Source organism: Periplaneta americana, chromosome 5, assembly GCF_040183065.1.
Source record: "Periplaneta americana isolate PAMFEO1 chromosome 5, P.americana_PAMFEO1_priV1, whole genome shotgun sequence".
NCBI lineage: Eukaryota > Metazoa > Arthropoda > Insecta > Blattodea > Blattidae > Periplaneta > Periplaneta americana.
In genome coordinates this window covers 47,202,273-47,223,268 of record NC_091121.1, presented here as the reverse complement: position 1 = coordinate 47,223,268, position 20,996 = coordinate 47,202,273, and the positions used below count along the sequence as shown (strand labels likewise).

The 20,996-nt window shown below is 34.7% G+C and overlaps 1 protein-coding gene across 1 annotated transcript; it reads left to right on the top strand.

Annotated features, from left to right (window-relative positions):
* Positions 1-548: 548 nt before the first annotated feature.
* On the top strand, positions 549-14,652 carry LOC138699595 (uncharacterized). The gene is made up of 4 exons (XM_069825604.1): positions 549-1,083; positions 4,294-4,403; positions 9,610-9,753; positions 14,441-14,652. Exons 1-4 carry the CDS (start codon positions 1,076-1,078, stop codon positions 14,533-14,535), a joined length of 357 nt encoding a protein of 118 aa, XP_069681705.1. The 5' UTR covers positions 549-1,075; the 3' UTR covers positions 14,536-14,652.
* Positions 14,653-20,996: the final 6,344 nt, after the last annotated feature.

Sequence of the window (20,996 nt, the reverse complement as noted above, 5' to 3'; positions counted from 1 at the left end):
TTGACGAAGCCCGATAACAGGGAATCACAAGATATATTGCCTTACTTGTTGGACATGAGCGAGAGAGGAGAGATTTTTTTTTTAATTAAATAATGTTCATACCGAGCTCTTATCTGTTGTGTTTCACAAACAAAGCGTGGAATGAAATCATCTTCAGCAACAATAAACATTCCTAATTATGTGTTGCAAGATCTCTCCTTCTTGTCCATGTTAATTTATTCTCTGATATGCTGCCTAGCAGTTCTCAGAACTTGAGGCGATACTATTACAAAAATGGATGACGGCTACACCACACAGCGCTTAGAAACACGAAGCAACCAAGAATTCTTAAAAAGATAACGTACTTATGTGTGACATAATTGATTTAGTTTTAAAATGTTTAAAAGTTCTTGTAAAAAATTATTTAAGTAAAAAAATCTCCAAGATTTATATGTTTATAATATATTTCCTGAAAATTTGTATTTACATAATTGTTTGTGAAAATATGTGTTTTTATGTGACATAAAATTCGGGTTTTAAAGTTGAAACTTCATGTTCGAAATTTTTAACTTCGTTAATTGTGTTTTATCACACGCAGAAATAATATTTAATTACATAGAAATCCGTTCCTTAGTTATAAGTACTCGATTCCATGCTTTCGAGCGAATCATTGCCCGGCTGTCTTCTTCACAACCGAAGGTTGATTGACGAGCTTTGGTCGGTTGTTTTCATGAGAATTCAGAGATCTAGTCGCACTCCTCGTCAGTCTGCGCTAGTATCCTCTGATCGTATGTACTTCAGCTATGAATTACCATGAATGTATTTTTTACTTTACAACAGCGGCTTCTTTAAAACATACTAATTATGTTATCGAAGACACCCCGGATGTTTATCTAGCTATTATTTATCTACTATTCCATCGACCTTAACAAGAGTGTAAGTGATAAGTAGCGAGTGATTACGACTTTATCTAATGTGTACGCGATTGTGGAGACAAGAGTAGCGGTAAAGGTGGCGAAGAGCAATCTCAGCGATAACAACGACATGATAACAATCAAACACCAAAGGTCCGCCCGGCGAAGAGGCCGCCAATATTATGGACGAGTAAGTATTGAATTTCCCAGCCAACATGTCTAATTCAGCATTTAGTAATTCGATTGTTAACATGCACAATTTAACATTATGTAAAAACCACGGTTGTGGGTTTACGATTACAGTGCGGACATTTCAAATTCATGTTCTGTGATGTCTTAGGACAGGGGACGCCCAAACTGTTTTATTTGGAGGGCCAATAACTACAAGGATGATCGGTCGCGGATCACATGTTATGCTAAAAATAACTATAATTCCTCTAATACAATAGTAATATGCGTTACAAGAGCGGTATGTTGAAGTTTTCATGTTCGAGGAAAAGTTTGAAAAAGCGAAACGTAGTTGAGCTTTTCTAACTTCCGAGAATTGAAAGAAAACATACCGCTCGTGTATCGTACATTATTTTGTGCGAAGATCGTTTATTACATACCTGAAATAGGAATTTCTAATTAGTTGCAATGAAATCTCCATCTTGGTTTCTGTTCAATGACGGCAAATTTGCAAAACAAAAATATCTATCTTCAACATTGTTGCTTTAAAATGTTTTCTGTGTTTACTATACTCCAGCAGGCCGTGATATACGTCTGTCTTTTTTCCCCCCCAGTCTATGATGAGTCTGGAATCTTGTTGATTTTTTCACGGCTTCCTTAATGTTACTTGCATCACGAATGCAGTAACTTTAGTGGAGTTGTAGAGTTTACTTAATTTTTGCAAATATTTAAAAACAATAATTAACAGTGCAATTTAGGTGAAATTGCAGTGGTAAGTTTCCAATTTATAATTATTACTATATTGAACGTCTCTAAAAATAATATGTTAAAAGCCTAAAGCAATAAAATCAATATGTCACTTAAGCGGTGAGAAGAGGGAAATTGTTATGTGTGTTAGGTTGGGAATAATGAATGTGGAATTTTAGACTTTCCGCGGATTGATTTTGTGCGGAAACCAAGCAAATACGCACGATCTCGCACAGATAAATATACACATACAGTAATTTACAGTAAATATTTCGCAGGTAAAAGTTATCATGATATATTTAATTTTACTTCTGATAGGCCTACCAGTTAAATATGCAATATTTTAAGAACAGTGCGTGCATAATAAATAATGTTCTAATGAGAAGTGTGGAACTACCTTTTTGATGATAATAGATTGCTGATATCTGGTTTCTGTTGAGTGTTCTGAGGGGCAAGACGTCTTGAAAATGTTCGTCACACAAGCTTAATCTCAATTTTCATTTTTAAATAGACCTGTGGTTCTTTACATACACGAATACATATAGACAGAGTGGAAATGAAATAATCCTGCAGATTGAAAGGGATGATAGGGTACACTTAAATCAGCGGTGACCAAAACTCGAGCTGGAGTGGTTACATGCGACAGACAGCCTATGAAGTAAGGAGACGGAGGAAAGGTACTTGGCATGAAAACTACAACCAGTGGTGGTTCCTGTACTAGCATCTTGATCAATCCCGCGGATAAAACTCTCAAGCTCTGCTCTATCAGTAATGTCACAGCTGTCATCAAGAGCCAGTGAATAATATACGATTTTCTTACTTCTTTTTTTAACCTTCCTCATGAATATAATCAGGGATTTTCTAAATTCTTCTCTCGATATTTGGGCGAGATATTCGTAGTTTTTCAAAATTAAAAACTTCTTATGGACAAGTTATTTAAGCTATTTTAATCATTACTATTTTGAAAAATTATGCTCTATTAAAAGCCTTTAGAGCACGAGATATTTCAAACCCCATTAGGTAGCTGACTTCCTTACATTTATTTGTCTCATACTTCTCTTCCTGGCTATGATTTAAGACATGTCAGTTCCTGGCGTTTAACAGTTCGTTGGCACATAATGTTGAATCAGTTTTTCTACAATATTATTATTAAATGAATAACTAATAAATAGTTATCCTCATCTAAAGATTAAGAAGATTAGAATTGAGATAAAACCTAAGGGTGCTATTCATAGACATTTCGCTAGCCCGGGCTACGAGCGTGCTAAACAGGATTCATATCATATCATATCGCTGACACTGGTGTATGAATACGAAAATCGTTAGTTCGCTGATCATCCACCGAAAGCCTGCGCTAAGAATGTCTATGAATACGGCCCTAATAATTTTATCCTTCTAGGGAGAAGATCTAAAAATATCAATATTCATGCACGTACAGAAGAATTATAGAAACACATACTTAGGTGGTCAGTAGTAGTAGTAGTAGTAGTAGTAGTAGTAGTAGTAGTAGTAATAATAATAATAATAATAATAATAATAATAATACATTATTCAGTGTCGCAATTAGTGTTTATATATACTCCTAATTGAACCGTTGAGCAAAGTAAACATATTACATTTTGTCCGACAGAACAACAAAAAAGTTCTCCTTCTCGTTCTTTACGAAACCACCTCTTACTGCTTGTAGAGACAGAGTTTGTAGAGCGACATGATACCGCCACTGCTTGCCTTCAGTATGCGAACGAAAAACACAGCAATTTACAGGAAACTCCTCGTACCCATTTGAATGTCTGTGATTACACGATGTAATCACGACACCGGCATGGTCACCGCTGACTTAAATGAATACAACACCTATATTACGTTTTGCACGGTCAATTAGAAAATTGAGTTAAAAGTTTCAGCAGTTTAATTAATCTGCTTGATACGTATTGTCTATGTATTTTTGTACAGTTCAACTCAACGTTAGATCTCAAATAATATATTCATAAACACGTGTGAAAATTTTTATTGAAATTGGTGAAAACTGCATGCACCTGGAGCGTTTTGGACATGTAAAAATGCAGCTTTGAGAAAAAGGCAGATTTGTGAAAGAGGTTGCAATATTGACGTATAGATCAGGCCTAACTACTACATAAAAATCGCTCCTGGTCCTCAAAGAAAATGTAGAAGCAAATAAATTATCATCAACTTCCTCCTAAGTGTTCAAGGAACAGTTTCGTATAGACTCAGAAACAAAATTTGGGTCACCTGAATTTTCCAAGTTCCAGTTATAACATACTGCGCAAGCTCAGTGCTTAAATTCAGGTAGCCCAAATTTTGTTTTTGGTTCTGTACAAAAAATTATATAACGAAAATTGATTTTGGTCTTTTTTTTTTTTTTTGTAAACAAAATTGAATTTGAAAATTTTGGTACAGTCTATGCTAGTTATGTGTGATTACAAGGATTAGTGAGTGGTACTAATGCTTAAATTGATTCTTGCAGGTCAGATGTCGTCGTCTTGATGGTATTCGGACTCGTTTTCGTCTTTGTTTTGATGTCTGCACTATTCTTTTTCTGCTACCTGTGTAAGAAATATCAGGACCGACGTCGGAGTAAGTTTTTTACATGGACGACGTCTATAATAATTTGGATCCCAAAACAAAAAGTCAGAATTCAAATATTACATTGTTTCTTTCTACAGAGCTATCATTTTACACGGGCTCGCTTTCAGCGGCGCCGTGGCGGCAGGCACACACCGCTCGCCTGCCGATATCCCAGTCTCCGCGCGGTCGGTGGATCGACGAGACGCACATACATTCTTATGCATCAAGATAAATCGGAATAACGGACAAGGCTAACTTAGTACCACTATTCTGAAAATCAAAATTGTGAACTTGCCTAACATTGCTTACCTTTGTGCTTCGAGACAAATCGACCCTCCCAAGTACTAACATTGTAACTCAATTATTTATGGTTTTGAGTTGTCCTAGTTAATATTATCTTAAATTGTTTCTTTTTCTCTCAGTACTATCATTGTATAGCTCTAAACCTTCCCAATTGTATGTAAAATCTTATTGTTACTCTACATTTTTGCATACACTAATTTACACGATCATTTTAAAACTTAATTTTCATCTCCTGAAAAATGTAAAAAATGAGTTACAATGTTAGTACTTGGGAGGGTCGAAATGTTGTAGTGTCGTAACAAAGTTTCATTCACACGTTGAAATTCTGTTTGCGAAATGTTGGCTACTTCTTCTCGTACGTTATTTTGTAATTCATCCCATTGTCGATAAACTGAGTCTTTTAAAGTCCCCCACAAATAAAAATCGCAAGGCGTTAGGTCTGGGGATCGAGCGGACCACGAACCTGCACTAATTACTGTCGCCAGAGAAATCAACAATCGCAAGCAATCAAGTTCGAGCTGTATGAACTGTAGGTCTGTCTTACTGAAACACATCATGCATTCGTTCTTCTTTAGCCAGTGAGGAAAAGTAAGCCTATATTTCAAAATAACGTAGGCCTATAGTACCTGGCAGCTTATCCGGACAATCTGTCTCAGTAATTCGTAATACGGCAACTCGTCCCAAGTTAGAAATTTGTTCCGCGACAACTCGCCCCAAGTTAAAAATTTGTTCCGCGACAACTCGTTCTACAATTAGATCTGTCTCGCGACAACTCGTACCAGAATTAAATTGGTTCCTTCACAGTTTGCGTCAGATAATAATTATATTATTACATTAAATTTTCTTATGTTGCTGTGTAAACAAAGATGCAGTTGCCAAATTAATATACAAAAGCTGTACATTAGACATAGTGCTGATATTAATTCAAGAACCACAATAAATATCTTTCAGACTCGTATACGGTCCGCGAACAGCGTAAAGAGTAGGCCTATCACCGGTCTAGAATCGCAATCGATCATCTCATGACATCATATTTTCAAATCTCATTCATCTGTTGTTTCTTTTAATTGATTCATTACACTAGAAACAATTATTACAACAAATCTGTATTTGTCTGCTTAGTATTTCACAATATTGACATTGAAACCAACGACTGAAGTCTTATCTGATTATTCAAAGAAACAAATATGACGTCTTTTCTGTTGTTTTACGTCTCGTAGCACCGTATTGTACAATAATTGACACTTTAAACTTTAAGTTGTATGTGTGCGACACGATATCTAATACATTGATAAATTCCGATAAGTGGATTCCTGATGTGCGGTATTCTTAAAGTAAAATAAAATGGCTAAATTTTTACCGCAGAACTAGTTAATAAAAATATGATCTTAAGTACAATTTTATTTTCTGATAACTAGATTATAATTAATGGCAACTAAAGAAGGTGAGATGCAAAAAGTGGTACCACATCTTAACTGACAGATTCAAGGGGACGCGTTAATGAGTTTTGGTTAATTCTAGTCATTTTCTTCTTTTTATAAATATGATGCCAAAAAGTCTACAGTTTCTTGAGGAAGATTTAATCGCGATATTTTTTATTCTAGGTTAGAAATTCAGTTTATTTTAGGTATATAGCTAAGTGGTTACTATATTCAGAATCATATTATAAATTTTAAAGTTATTTTACCGGAAATCAGAATTTTTAATAAAATTTTAACTTCTACAAATAAAATATCTCTTGAATGCCTATACTTAGAGTAATTAAACTTTCCACAACAGATCTGTGCATGAAGTGCTTTATTTACACATATTATTATTATTATTATTATTATTATTATTATTATTATTATTATTATTATTATTATTATTATTATTATTTAGGTTGTGATATTTTATATCAGTCAGTGAAGTTGAAAAGCCATAAAAATCAAACGTTCAAATTATATATATTTTTTTAATAATGAAATACTATATTGACCAGGAAAAAACAAATCCACCATTTAAGTGTTGGCGTAGGCTTCCGCTGTTGGTATACATTGTCTGTGGAGTAACTTACGGGCTTATAACGCGTTGTCTTGGTATTTGTGGCTGACGTTTCGACCGCTGTGTTGTGGTCATCCTCAGAGCAGTGGATGCTGCTTTGAGGATGACAACACAGCGGTCGAAACGTCAGCCATAACACCAAGACAACGCGGTATGAGCCCGTAAGTTCCTCCACAGACCAAATCCACTATTTCATTATAGAGAGTTTTAGCTTCATTTCAAACTTTTAGGAAATTGATTATCTTTGTACGAGGCTCAGAAAAATGTTTACTAAAAATAGGAATTATTTTTAATTATTTTTCTGGGCATATTGTTCAACATAAAACTTTGAGGAAAATTATATATGTAAATTTTAGAAATTTTTAAATGTCTAGAATTTTCAAGAATATAATATTACGAAAATTGTATAAATTAAAAAACTGAGTTGCGCATTACGTTAAATCGTATATTTGAGAATATAATAAAATAAAACGAAGACGATGGCTCCAAACGCGAAAAAAGGAATCAAACATAAAAATTTAAAATAAATAATGCAAATATTGAACACGTAAATGCTTTAACTTAGCTACAATACAGCTGTAACAGTTAATTGAAAATACATGTTGTGCAGTGTTGCACAGTTCTGCAATGAAATATTCTTCAAATGATACTATGTCACTAATATTTTCCTCTCTATTTTTATCCAGGATAGTCCGTGTGCTCGAATTTTAGGGCGAAAGAAATAAACTTCCAAAACAAAGGACAAAATGGTGACTTACCTTTCACTTGTTTATTAGTATGATTGTATGAAATTTAGAGCAATTTTGTTACAATCGTTACTTATTTCAGAGTAATTAGACCAGAAATTTCGCTGAAGACAAACCTCGGTGAAAACCACGCACTCAATAAGAAATAATGCATTAAATCGTATTTTGAGTGGAATCTGGCTATTGAAACCAATCACTTATTTTTAAATATGATGTTTCAATCATCTGCTCTGCTCCGAAAATCCTCGATTTTCGCAGCTATGTCGGAAGTATTTGATTTTTTCCTCTAATGCAGGCATGTCAAAAATCAGACACTGAAAGTGCAGTGTATGTGCGCGGAACGCGGGTCTGTGCAGATTGCGTCATTCACGTGTTGCTCTTACCAGTTCTTAGCGGGAGGGATGTACAAGATTCTATTCTGCGCTTCTAGTGTTCAATTAAATTGACATTTGGACATTATAAACATACTTAGCAGAAGGAAAAAACACAATTATTGTCAGTGTCTATATTTGACAATAATTGTAACACAAGAAACAATAGACTCACTCAGTTACAATTCACAATGCAGTCGTTTGTAAAGAATCATTTATTTACATGATTTGTATACAGTATTTGAAGAAAATATAAATATAGCAGTAATTTCGAAACAACAAAAAAACGAACACAATATTTCATTTTACGTAGTAGGTACTGATTATTTCAAAATAATACTCTTTCATTGTTCCTCAAGCATTATTGGGACCATTGGTGCACAAATGCTAAGAAAGAAAATATTTTACTCCCAATTACATGCAATAGGACATTGTGAGGCTTTTACACTGGAATCATTTCCTTGCTGTATATTAATATAAATTCACATAATTATTAATAAATTGGATAAATTAAGCTTGAATTTAAATTTATATGTAGTTTATTTGGAAAACGTTGAGAGCAAGTATTAGCAAGTGGGGAGCGTTACTGAATTGAGTTGAAAGAGTACTTCACAAGCTGTGAAGCGAGGACATTTTCTTTATGTCAGGTTTAAAGATTTATTAACGTAAGTATATTAGATAATATAGTAACGTTAGGTGGAAAATTCGCCATTATGTATTATTTTTCCAGAAAAATTTTCCGCCTTACAAATAGTTGCTTTCTTCCTTCCCTTACAACCTCAAGAGCCTCACATGCATTACTCACTATATTCTCATCACTTATCAGCTTATCAAATAAAAGTTTTAAGTCGTCTAACCATTGATGGCTGTGTTAGTACAGACTCAAAAACAACATCATTTTCATGTTTGTCTTGCCGTGAGAGTACTAATTAAGAAATAAGAGCAGGCGAATATCATATTTTGAGAACTTTACCAATATGATTTAAATTCTCATATCACTATTAGGTCCACATGATGTGATGAAAGCCTTTCATTTTAAAATAATTACTATTGGCTGAGGAAAACATCATAACAGTTATGTTATATGATTCGTGATTTCTCTTTTTCGTTATATCTATGGATTCCTTACTTTATTTTCCATAACGCATTCACAATCACAGCTCAATGAGCACCCGTACTGATCTGTGTTACTGAAACAAAAGCTGATCTGCTACTATAGGTACTGTACAGCCCTGTCGCGTTCCCCTCCAAGCCGATTCACTCCCTCCAGGTAGGGGAATAGGAACTGCACGTTGCACGCAGACCAGTGCACAATGTGCGCGACTGCACAATGTGCAGGGTTTTGACATGCCTGCTCTAATGTAAACTCATTCAGTCCAAGTAACGAGTGAACAAAATAAACCTATACCGCCACACGGGAATATGCCTATCGGTGGGCGTAACTAATCTGTATAACAAGAAACACACAACCGCAAGTGTTCTTTGTTTCCAAGCCATTTTCATTTTGGTTGTAATAGCACCTGCTTTTGTGTCCTGGCGAGAAGACAATGATACCACGTGACAGTATCGCGAACTTTTGCTCATTTCATACATGTTTATCCTAATAAATGAAAACATCTATACAATTCAATGTCCATGTAATATAAATAATTTAATGTATAATTAAGTACGTACTGGTATACAATTTATTGCGTCTTGATACTAAATTTAAAATAAATTTATCTAATAAAAGTTATGATCTTTCTCTTTCAGTCCAACAGGAAGTGACTGTATCAGACCCAAGTGAGCCAAACCCTCGACTTCCAAGCTCCATGTCGATGTACCCAACGCAGCCCTACTATTTGACGTCATCTGCTCCACAGAGGTTACCTCCCTACGATCTTTACGACTACATTGGTAAGAACTAGAGATGAACAACGAGCGAGAATGCAAGATTAACAGCGCCCGCAAAGGCGAAAACCCGCACGACAGTATTGCCTGTCATTGACTACTTGTAAGCAAACGTTCAAAACACCAGCACTTCGGGAGCAATCAACTCTCGAACGTCAAGCAGCCTTGAATCGTCACAATTGTTTATACCAGAATGAAATTTTATTTGTTTTGGCAACTGTTATATATGTATAAACAATCAAGTAGTCTATTTGAAACATTATCTCTACGTTTCAGTGTAGTAATCTGTTACTCAATCTTTATTTAATTACTAGGCCCTTATTAAAAGACTAGGAATTTTTTTCGTATGTCTGACATCAAGTATATAATCTCAAGTAAAAAAAAACGCTTTATTTAATGCAACGTTTTATGTTCCTTAGAAATTCATTTAAATAACTGTGATACTGTTTTCTTTTGTTTTTTTGTATCAATTAAACATCTCTAATGTTATTTATTTAAATTATGTATGTTATTCAAAGTTACGAAATCTTTCCACGTCGACCAAAAACTATTTCGAGAATGACGAGCGAGACTCGAAGCGCACAAGAGTTACGAGACGAGACTCGAAAGACAAATGCAACGAACACAGCGAGCGAGAGAGGCAGTTAGTTTTGTTCATCTCTAGTAAGAACATTTATTCAGTCATATTTTTCTGCCCACGGGCAGGTCTTTCACTGCAAACACAGCATTATTCTCCAATCTTTCCTATTTTCTTCCTTCCTCTTAGTCTCCGCATATGGTCCATATATCTTAATGTCGTCTATCATCTGATATCTTCTTTTGCCCCGAACTTTTCTCCCGTTCACCTTCCTTTCAATGCATCCTTCAGTAGGCACTTTCCTCTCAGCCAGTGACCCAGTTAATTCTCCTACTGATAAGTTTCAGCATCATTCTTTCTTCACCCACTCTTTCCAACACAGCTTCATTTCTTATTACCAGGGAACGGATTTATATGGACTAAAAATATATGAAATATGTAAATATATATGTAGTTATTTTTACCAAAATATGGAATTAAATATGGATTTTTACCAAAATATGGAATTAAATATGGACTTAAAATTATAAAAAAATGACTATGTACGTTAAATATTGGTACATTTTAATCAAACTAAACAAAAAATATAATGGACGTACCTTATCTTCCAATGTAGTTTCAACAAAACACAATTTTTATTGTCTGTTACCATAACAATAGGTTACAAACATTTCTTTCAAGTGCTGAAAAGTGAATCTTCTTCTATTGTCTCTGAGGATAGATTTATACTGACTAAAAGAGCGTTCGACGTCACAAGAAGTAACTGGTACATAATTCAATTTCACAATGTCTGCTGGGGATAAGTCCAAGTTAATCTTCACTGTTGATTCACCACTCATCACAGCAACAACCTTTTGTAGTTCTTCATATCCAGGGTTTTTTGAAAGTACAGTGTCCACCTTAGCTCTTACTGCATCTGCAACTTTACCTCTACCACGATTCAGTTGTTCCACAGTACTATTTATAATTTCAAAACTTTCAGATAGTGAAAGGTGCCTATTTTGGAGACTTTTGAGCGTTTTTATGATGCATGAAAATGTATGCTGAATGTGAGCTAAGTCATTCTTCACACTTATGTCACAGGTAACTGTTTTCGCAGTATCAATTGAGACTGCATCTTCAGAGTCCAATGCAAGGAGAACATTGTTAATAGAGTCTATATGTTCGGCATAATATTCAACTGCTTCTAGCCATGTACCCCATCTAGTTAAAATTGGCTTTGGTGGCAATGGAATTTCAGGGTACATTTCTTTCAACACGTTAACTCTACTGGGAGCTTTGAGAAATACTTTTTTCACTGATGAAATCAACAAATCTACTTTAGGGAAATTGTCTCTGACCACTTCTGCCACACGATGAAATGCATGCGCCACACAAGTAAAATGAGTCAATTTAGGATATACAACAGATAATGCTTGTCCAGCTTTGACCATATAAGGGGCAGCATCGCTAATAAAGAATAACACATTATCGTACATAATACCCTTTGGCCACAGGATACCCATAGCTTCGTTGAACAGTTTAACTATAGTTTTGTTATTGCACTTTTCTAGAACATCACAATGTAAAAGAATTCGTTCAGAATATTGTTCACTTAACAAACCGATAACTACATTACCAACAAGTCTACCTTCTTTGTCGGGAGTCTCATCAATGGAAACCCAAATTGAACTATCTTTAATTTCATCTCTTATCTTCTGTATTGTCTCATCGTAGATGGATGGAGCATACGTCTTCCTAAGTGTTGACTCATCCGGGATTGTATGTTGAGTATATTTTTCAAGGAATTCCCTGAAGACCTTATTCTTTAGTTTGTAGAGAGGAATATCAGCAGAGATGAGAGAACGGCACAGGTCGATGTTAAACTCAGATCTTACATTCGATGTTGTTGGTTGTGTTAAAAACAATTGTCTCTGCTTGGAATTTAGTTGTTTGTTGGCCTGATGTTTACTAGTTGTAATGTGTTGTTGCACCAGGAACTTTTGTGTAGATGATACTGCACACTGACACAAATTACAAAATAATATTTTATTGTCAGTTGATAAACCATCTTCTTTAAATTCTGAAATGTAACTTGTTAGTTTTGATTTTAAATTGACTGAATGACGTACTTTTGGCATATTTACCGTCTTTATAGTATGATTTACAAAACTGAACCTATGTGTACTCTGACTGGCATTTAACTGTTGAGCTGCACAACTGAAGTCTGTTAAAAATTTTAAATTAAATTAATACAGTTTTGTAACTTACTTTCCCATTGTTGATAGGACTGCTAATTTTCAAATAACTCTGATGTTAAAGGGATTACTGAACATGTGTTTAAATCTCTATTGTTGAAATGTATTTTTAAAAGTTAATGGAATTTTGTTTTGTTTTATTGTTAAACCTAATATAATATGGACTGTTTTATATGAAATATGGAAAATATATGGAAATTAACGAAAATATGTACTAAACTCTAAAATATGGAAAAATATGGAAAATAAAAGTAGGATTTTTCAACCCTACACATTGTGAAACATAAAGATAATGCAAAATATAAATTATATTAGCTTTATAAGTAAATATGTATTTACATATAAATCCTTTCCCTGCTTATTACAGAACTTTAACAACAATTTAAGATATTTGCAACACCTTTTTCAGCGAGTGTCCTGGATATTCTTGCTGAACTACAATAATTAGGAATACTTGATTTACAAAGCGATATTGAGCTAAAGGATAAGTATCAAAACACAAAAAGTATCAACCATTTCTATACTTGTTTTCCACGAGAAAGGTTTCCTAAACTGCACAATCTCGCTGCAACAACGCTGTGCATGTTCGGGACAACCTACGTATGCGAAACACTGTTTTCTTTAATGAAGTTTACAAAATCAAGTCACAAAAGCCAATTAAGTGATGAACACTTGAAAGCATGTTTGCGATTGGGTCGTACTAAAACAATAGCTCCACGAATTCAAAAGCTGCTTACTAACAGAAAACTGCAAAAAATCGCCGCGAATCTCTGATGTATAAGAAAAAGTACTATTAGGCCTATTAGAGATTTGAGTAACAACGTTTGCACTGTTGTTTTATTTTGTTAATTGAACTGTATAGCAATGAGAAGACAAACAGTGAACAGTTTTATTTCGTATTATGTTAATCTGTATAAAAGTGAATATTTTGTTTTGTTTCACTGTTGTGCAAACATGCAAAAATTTATTTCGTATATAGTTAGTTAACTGTACCAAATTGTGTAGACTACTGTTTTCAGTATAGTGCAATTAACAGTGAAAGTGTACTTCAATAAAAAGCTGAAATTAATTTATACTCTTATCACAAATTTGGTTCACATACAAGTTTTTAGCTCCGCCACTGTGGAAGCAGCTACCCTTTCCCGCAGCCGTACGTCAGGGCTTGAGGGTTTGTACGTACGCACGAGAGTGTAGTCACTTGACGCCCCCTGTTCTAAATTATTTCTCTTTGCTTCGTCAATATCCATGTTTCCATCCCATAAAATGCTACAATCCACCACACAAAGCACTTCACTAGTCTCTTCCTTAGTTCTTTTTCCAGAGGCCCGCACAAGAAGCTCCTTTTTCTATTAAAAGCTTCCTTTGCCATTGCATCCTCCTTTTGATTTCCTGGAAAGATATGTTACTACTTACAGCACACTCCACGTATTTGAAGAATTCTGAAGTTCTGATGATGGCCAATAGCAGGCCGAAATATGTTAACAAGATAACATAAAACTTAACACGTGAAAGACACATATACGTTTTCCAAAATTACATTTCCTTATTACCGCTTACCGGTGCATTATTTGTACGGGACTATAGGTCTAAATCGCCGCTATTCGCCGCCGCTTCCTTTTCCTCCCGTGCGAGAAAGTGGTCGGATCTCCCCGCTGGAGTCATGCGCTACGACCGGTTATAATCTCGATAAGTTGTGTATGTCGTGCACTGTCTTAAATGCTACCATTCACAATATAAAAATGTAGACATAACCCTAACGAAGTTAGATTATAATGTCAAGATTTTAGGTTTAGATTTGCTTTAAAGTGAATAATTCAGCCTGCCACAAGACCAATCATTTTTCTTTCGTGTTACGTCAATGACTGCTCCTTGTTCACAGATTACTCAATACCGCCACCTCCATATTCCGTTGCGGTGGCAGAAACAGATCAAGCACCAGCCGGAACTGTTCATCAGAGCAACATCATGAGATGAGCACAGAACTTTTCAACATATATAATATATGTATAGTTTTATAATGCATCATTGTGATTATTTAATAATGTCTGTTTTATATATGAAACCAGTACAAATAAATGTAATACGAAGGTTTGCTCGGTAATAGTTCCTTCCATCATAGGGAATTTTTCCCCCCCTGTGTTTACACCCTGCTCGTAGTTCACTTTGAGTTTATGGAGAATAGACCAGCAATCACAGCTGATAAGTTTCTTTGCGCGTAGATTTCCCAGAAAAAATTACTTTCCATGATCATTTTTCATCGCATTATTTTTTAAGCACGTTTAGAAATGAGTAGGCCTACACATTTTATAAACATATTATCTGACACTTTAAATAGGATAAACATACTGAAATAATGCCAATTAAACTTAGAACTATATTAGGCCTACAAATTATATTATTTATTTATTTATTTACTTATTTATTTATTTATTCATTTATTTATTCATTTATTAATTAATTCAGTTATTTATTTATTTATTTATTTATTTATTTATTTATTTACTTATTTATTTATTTATTCTGGTATAGTTAAGGCCATCAGGCTTTCTCTTCCAGACCACCAGAAATATAAATACAATAATAGAAATAAAAAGGAAAAAAATACACTATAAATAAAGTAAAGCCACACAAAAATATACACAAGTTCAGTCACACAAACTTTAAATGAGTGATTAACTATCATAATTAATTGTATCCTAACTAATTAACTAACATAGACCTAAACAAGAAACTTACAATTTTAATCTAGAGTAAAAAAACACACAAATCAACACTTCTAGTAATACCTAAAAAGCATTAAATAAGACAAAATTTTCCAATTTAATTTTAAATTGTGATAAAGTCCGGCAGTCCTCACGTCATTAGGTATTTCTACAGTACAGGAGGATGAGTATAAAGACGTTCTATGATGAGGGCCTATATAGGCCTATATAAAAGAAAATATGCCATACAACATATTGCTCACTGTGAACTTTGCACTAGCAGAATCAACAATAACATATAGAATTCAGCCTTGGGGAAATACCCGTACGTATAAAAATGATCTAACCCGTCTGCTTAGAATAAAAAGACATATATATATATATATATATATATTTTTTTTTTTAATTATTACTCCGAATCCAATCAAGACAAATATGAAAAATGATCATGATCTATATAACTACTGGAGCACATTATCACTAAAAGACTATATTATTATTATTATTATTATTATTATTATTATTATTATTATTATTATTATTATTGTTATTATTATTATCATCATCATCATCATCATCATTATTATTATTATTATTATTATTATTATTATTATTATTATATTACTTTAGTATTATGACTATTACTACTATTACGCCTACCGGTACTATAAATATTATTAAACTACTATTACTATTAATACTATTATTATTATTATTATTATTATTATTATTATTATTATTATTATTATTTATCCCCACCGATTTTCCCGAATCTGCATTCCCGAATATCCAGTTTCCCGAAGAATCGTTTTCCTGAAAGCCTGTTTCTCGAATCTATTTTCCCGAAGCCACGTACCCGAAGTTCATTTTGTGTTCACTTTCCCAAATATGTTTTAAAAAACCCTTAAAATACAATGACGTTCGTTGGCAATGGAATTCTTTTAAATTCAGCATGACCGATACACCTATATTATATTATATTATATTATATTATATTATATTATATTATATTATATTATATTATATTATATTATATTATATTATATTATATTATATTATATTATATCAGCTCGAGATGGGAAGAAACCCCTGTTTGGTGGTTATGTTTATTTGAAGAGGAGGAATGGTACAGGAGATAAAATTCATTGGAATTTTAATGTAATAAGATATATCCAAACAATTGTATGTCACAATGTGACAGTGTTGAAAGGGCCTGCTGAATCTCGTCATACACACGCGCCGGAAGTAGAGAAAGCCCGACACCGCGTTATTAAAACGAGACCCTAGATATGTAACAGATAGGTCATTGCTATATTAAAATCGTTTGCACTTTGAAGAGAACAACCGCCAGATTCGCCACCCGTCCGCCGTAAACGAACACAAGATGACAGTATAGTCGCTAATGCAATTCAAATGGGAATTATGACGTGACTCCTTATTAACAACTAGATGGCAGCGTAGTAAACATGACAAAAGTTGTTAACTTCAAAACCTACAAGGCTGACCTATCTGGGGTAAGCTTATACAGGGACATCATTTTATTTTTACTTCAATTTTTATTGTACCTGAGTTTTTGAATGCACTTCACTCCCACCCCTTCTACTAAGGAAGTTCCAACTCCACACAGAACCAAGACCGCAGATAGTAAGCAGTACTGAGTTACTGAGTATAGTACGTTCCAGAAATATGTTCGCGTTTTCCAGTGACGAAAGAGCGTTCAATATTGAATCATATTTTCGCACAGGTACTGTCCGTTTGCCTACGTCGCATCCCGATTTCCCCCACCTGCTTCTGCTCGCCCCTCTGTAAAAGCTGGGCTGTCTTAGCTCTTTTCTGAAAACATTAATTTGTCTTAGGAATTGGACGTTTACGTAATATTATACAGCTGTTTAATTTAACTTAAATAAAAGGGCCTCGTTAAGTAATTAACTGTCACGTGATTTCCTCCCTTTCTACAATCCTGCGGCATAACCACTTGGACGGACAGTAGATAGCATGTCTGAGTAATTTTATATTTTCGGGTCGGGCAGAAGTGAAGATTGAATTCACAGTACGTAGAATAGGTACAGAATTATTTCAACATGAGTTACTAGTACGAAGGACGAAACTGGCAATTGGAATTAGATGCAATAGTCTATAGTGCGATAATATGCACAAAAGAACTGAAGCCTGTATCGAAATGAACGGCCACCATTTTCAAAATTGTGTTTAAATATTCATATTATGACTATTTTTCAATTTAACTTCTTTCTCTATATTGTACGCTAATGTGCTGTAGACAGTATACACTGCATAATGAATACGTTCGCATGGATAACTCACTTCGTGAGTAAAAACACTTATTCTTAATACAGTACTGTACTTTGATTAAAGAAAAACCTAATGAAAATTATCAAACTCAAAATCGCGATATTTCCTAGTTTACGTAAATGGATGAACTACTTTTCTTCCATCCTATACCTAGTAGAGTGATTTGTGTTTTACGCCAGTATCATCGAACTCCAGTCTTGGAGGGGGGAGCAAGCGGTGTTTCCGGTTCTCTAAAGGTATAGACAGGTTAATATTAAAAATGTTAGTAAAAATAAAATGATGTCCCTGTATATGATCTAGGCTGAGACCCAAATGCTTCTGGCACTAGCATTTGCGCTCATCTACTCCCTATATTTTTTTATTATTATTATTATTATTATTATTATTATTATTATTATTATACATCTCTGTCATATGAACTCCTGGAAGAAGATGGGCTCCTCCTCCACAGTACAAGGTGCAGTGGATTCAGTATAATGTTACTGTAAACAACGAATATAGTATAAACAATCTGTCGGAAGGGCATCACAATCGCCTGCAAGTAGACTAGTGTTCGGAAAACACCATCCCAGCCTTTATACTGCACTGACAACTTCAAAATCAAGAGAGAGAGAGACACTCGGATAGAATAGGGTATATTGAATCATAGCCTATTTTCACGTAAGTCAAGCAAATGTAAACAATCTGTCACATCCGTAACCAGAAAATGCTTTCCTTTATGATAATTCAATAATACATGCTTTCTTACACTTAATATTGTAGCTGCAAAATTAGTCCAAAACTACCAGTATTTTGCTTCATAACATTTTTATGATTCAGTTATGTATAAATTAATACTTTCAACATAATAATAATATTTCGGAATATGTATGATAAGACTTTCTTGTGTTAAATTCTAACGTACCTTCTTTACATGTTTCGACCGTTTATGGGTCATCCTCAGAACTGGTCGTTGTTGGTCTTGGCGCCTCTTGTTTTGTTTCCTGTCAGGATGTGGTCGTGTGGTGTAATATAGAGTCAAAGAGTGTGTGTGTTGTGAAATTGAGTTGTGTGTTGAGAATTTCGTTGGGGTGTGTTTTCGTGTGTCTGTATATTTCATATTGTTCTAGTGTGTTTAGTTTCTGGCTTTTTGGTTGGATGTGTAGTACTTTCATGTCTGTGTTGATGTCTCTGTGGGTGTGGTTAGCATTTGTGATGTGTTCTGCATATGTGGAGGTATTCTGTAATTTTGTTATGGCTGTGATGTGTTCTTTGTAACGTGTAACGTGTTCAGAACACACACACTCTTTCACTCTACATTATACCACACGAACACACCCTCACAGGAAACAAAATAAGAGGCGCCAAGACCAACAACGACCAGTTCTGAAGATGACCCATAAAAGGTCGAAACATGTAAACAAGGTACGTTAGAATTTAACACAATAAAGTCTTATCATACATATTCCGAAGTGAAACAGTGTTAAAAGTTGTGTAATCAAGACGTATAATAATAATAATAATAATAATAATAATAATAATAATAATAATAATAATAATAATAATTTAATTATGCAATGGTATATAGGACTTTCAGGAATTTCGTAAACGTTATATTTATAAAACATTGGACGTGATGAAACGAAAGTAAATGTGGGTTTTTTGACTGTCCATAGTGGGAGAATGAAAAATATAAAGTTTCTCTGAAACAAAATGGTTGCATACCAGTGTTATCTGTGAAGATTTGTGTATGCGGTTTGAAAGGAGGTTTCGACATCAGCTCATTGACAGTCCGTTTTGATGAATTATTATTCTGATTTTTTTTCAAATGAGTTGACTATCCATTACTTTTGTCCACACCTGTGGAGTAACGGTTAGCGCTTCTGGCCGCGAAACCAGGTTACCCGTGTTTGATTTCCTGTCGGGGCAAGTTACCTAGTTGAGATTTTTTCCGGGGTTTTCCCTCAACCCAATTTGAGCAAATGCTGGGTAACTTTCGGTGTTGGACCCCCGGACTCATTTCACCGGCATTATCACCTTCATCTCATTCAGACGCTAAATAACCTTAGATGTTGATAAAGCGTCGTAAAATAACCTACTAAAATAATAATCCATTACTTTTAGTAAAAATTATCGTATGTAGGCCTAATGCAAATCTTTGCCTGATCAATCGATGTTTTTTATTCTGAATACAAGCTGTTCGTCCTTGAGTAATCGTTGTTCACTCCGTATTCATAAACATTCTTAGCGCGGGCTTTCGGTGGATGATCAGCTAACTAACGTTTTTCGTGTCAGCGATATGATATATGAATCCTGTTTAGCATGCTCCTAGCGCGGGCTAGCGAAATGTCTATGAATAGCACCCCTAGAGACGAAATGTTAAAAATAACTTTTCGGTGTAAGCATGCCGAAAACATTGTCGTGAAAATTTCTGAACCGATTTTCTGTGCAAAGTCACAATGTTTTCTCTTCTTACATTACAATGTAATAAGATAGCAGAATCCGTCGATAACAAGTGTAATCTGTATGTAAGACTAAAGATAAGTTGTCACTAAACTTTATGTTAGACACTGCGACCATTTCATCAGTGCGGCTTGCACCACGTCCTGGTTAGGTTGAAGCAGCATAGCAGCCACTTCTGAGAAGTTGAATGCGAGGCTTGAAGCAACATTGCGTCAGTCAACACGTAAATAACAACGAAAAAACCAAACAAAACAAAATAGTGAGAACATCTGGTTTGTGTGCAGCAAGTACGAATTTCATATTATAATGTAGTCATGAAGTAACACTGTCTCTTCATTAAATTCGATTCCCAAGCGATATCTTATTCAAGACGACGTGGAAAAATAATATACAGGGTGTTTCAAAAATATGGGGCATAATTTCAGGTATGTATTTCCCACATGTAGACAATCAAAATAGTTCATTACAACATGTGTCCGGAAATGCTTCATTTCCGAGTTTTGGCCTTCACAACATTGAAACTCACCGGAACGTTTTTCTTTCCGCAGGTCGTTGTCATTACAGAAGATGTTCAAAATGTCCACCTCCTGCTTGAATACAGACCTCACATCGATGTCTCATTGACCTGCGAACACGATCCCAAACTCCAGGAGTATTGCGTATGTCCTCAGAACATGCCTCAATTCGATTCCGAAGGGATTCCAAATCAGGCACTGGAGACGAATAGACCAATGATTTTAAATGGCCCCACAAGTAGAAATCGAGAGGGTTCAGATCAGGTGAGCGTGGAGGCCAAGCAATTGGGCCGCCTCTTCCTATCCATCGATCAGGAAACCTTCGATCCAAGTACCGGCGAGCCGTACGACTGAAGTGTGCAGGAGCGCCATCATGCAAGAAGTGAATGTGTTGATGATTGATTGATCAGCGGAGTGTCTTCTAAAACATGAGGTATGGTGTTTTCCAGGAAGTTTGTGTACGCCT

Coding starts and splice junctions, on each gene's coding strand:
- LOC138699595 (XM_069825604.1), top strand. Junction 4,404..9,609: donor ATATCAGGACCGACGTCGGA/GTAAGTTTTTTA, acceptor TTTCTCTTTCAG/TCCAACAGGAAGTGACTGTA. Junction 9,754..14,440: donor CGATCTTTACGACTACATTG/GTAAGAACTAGA, acceptor CCTTGTTCACAG/ATTACTCAATACCGCCACCT.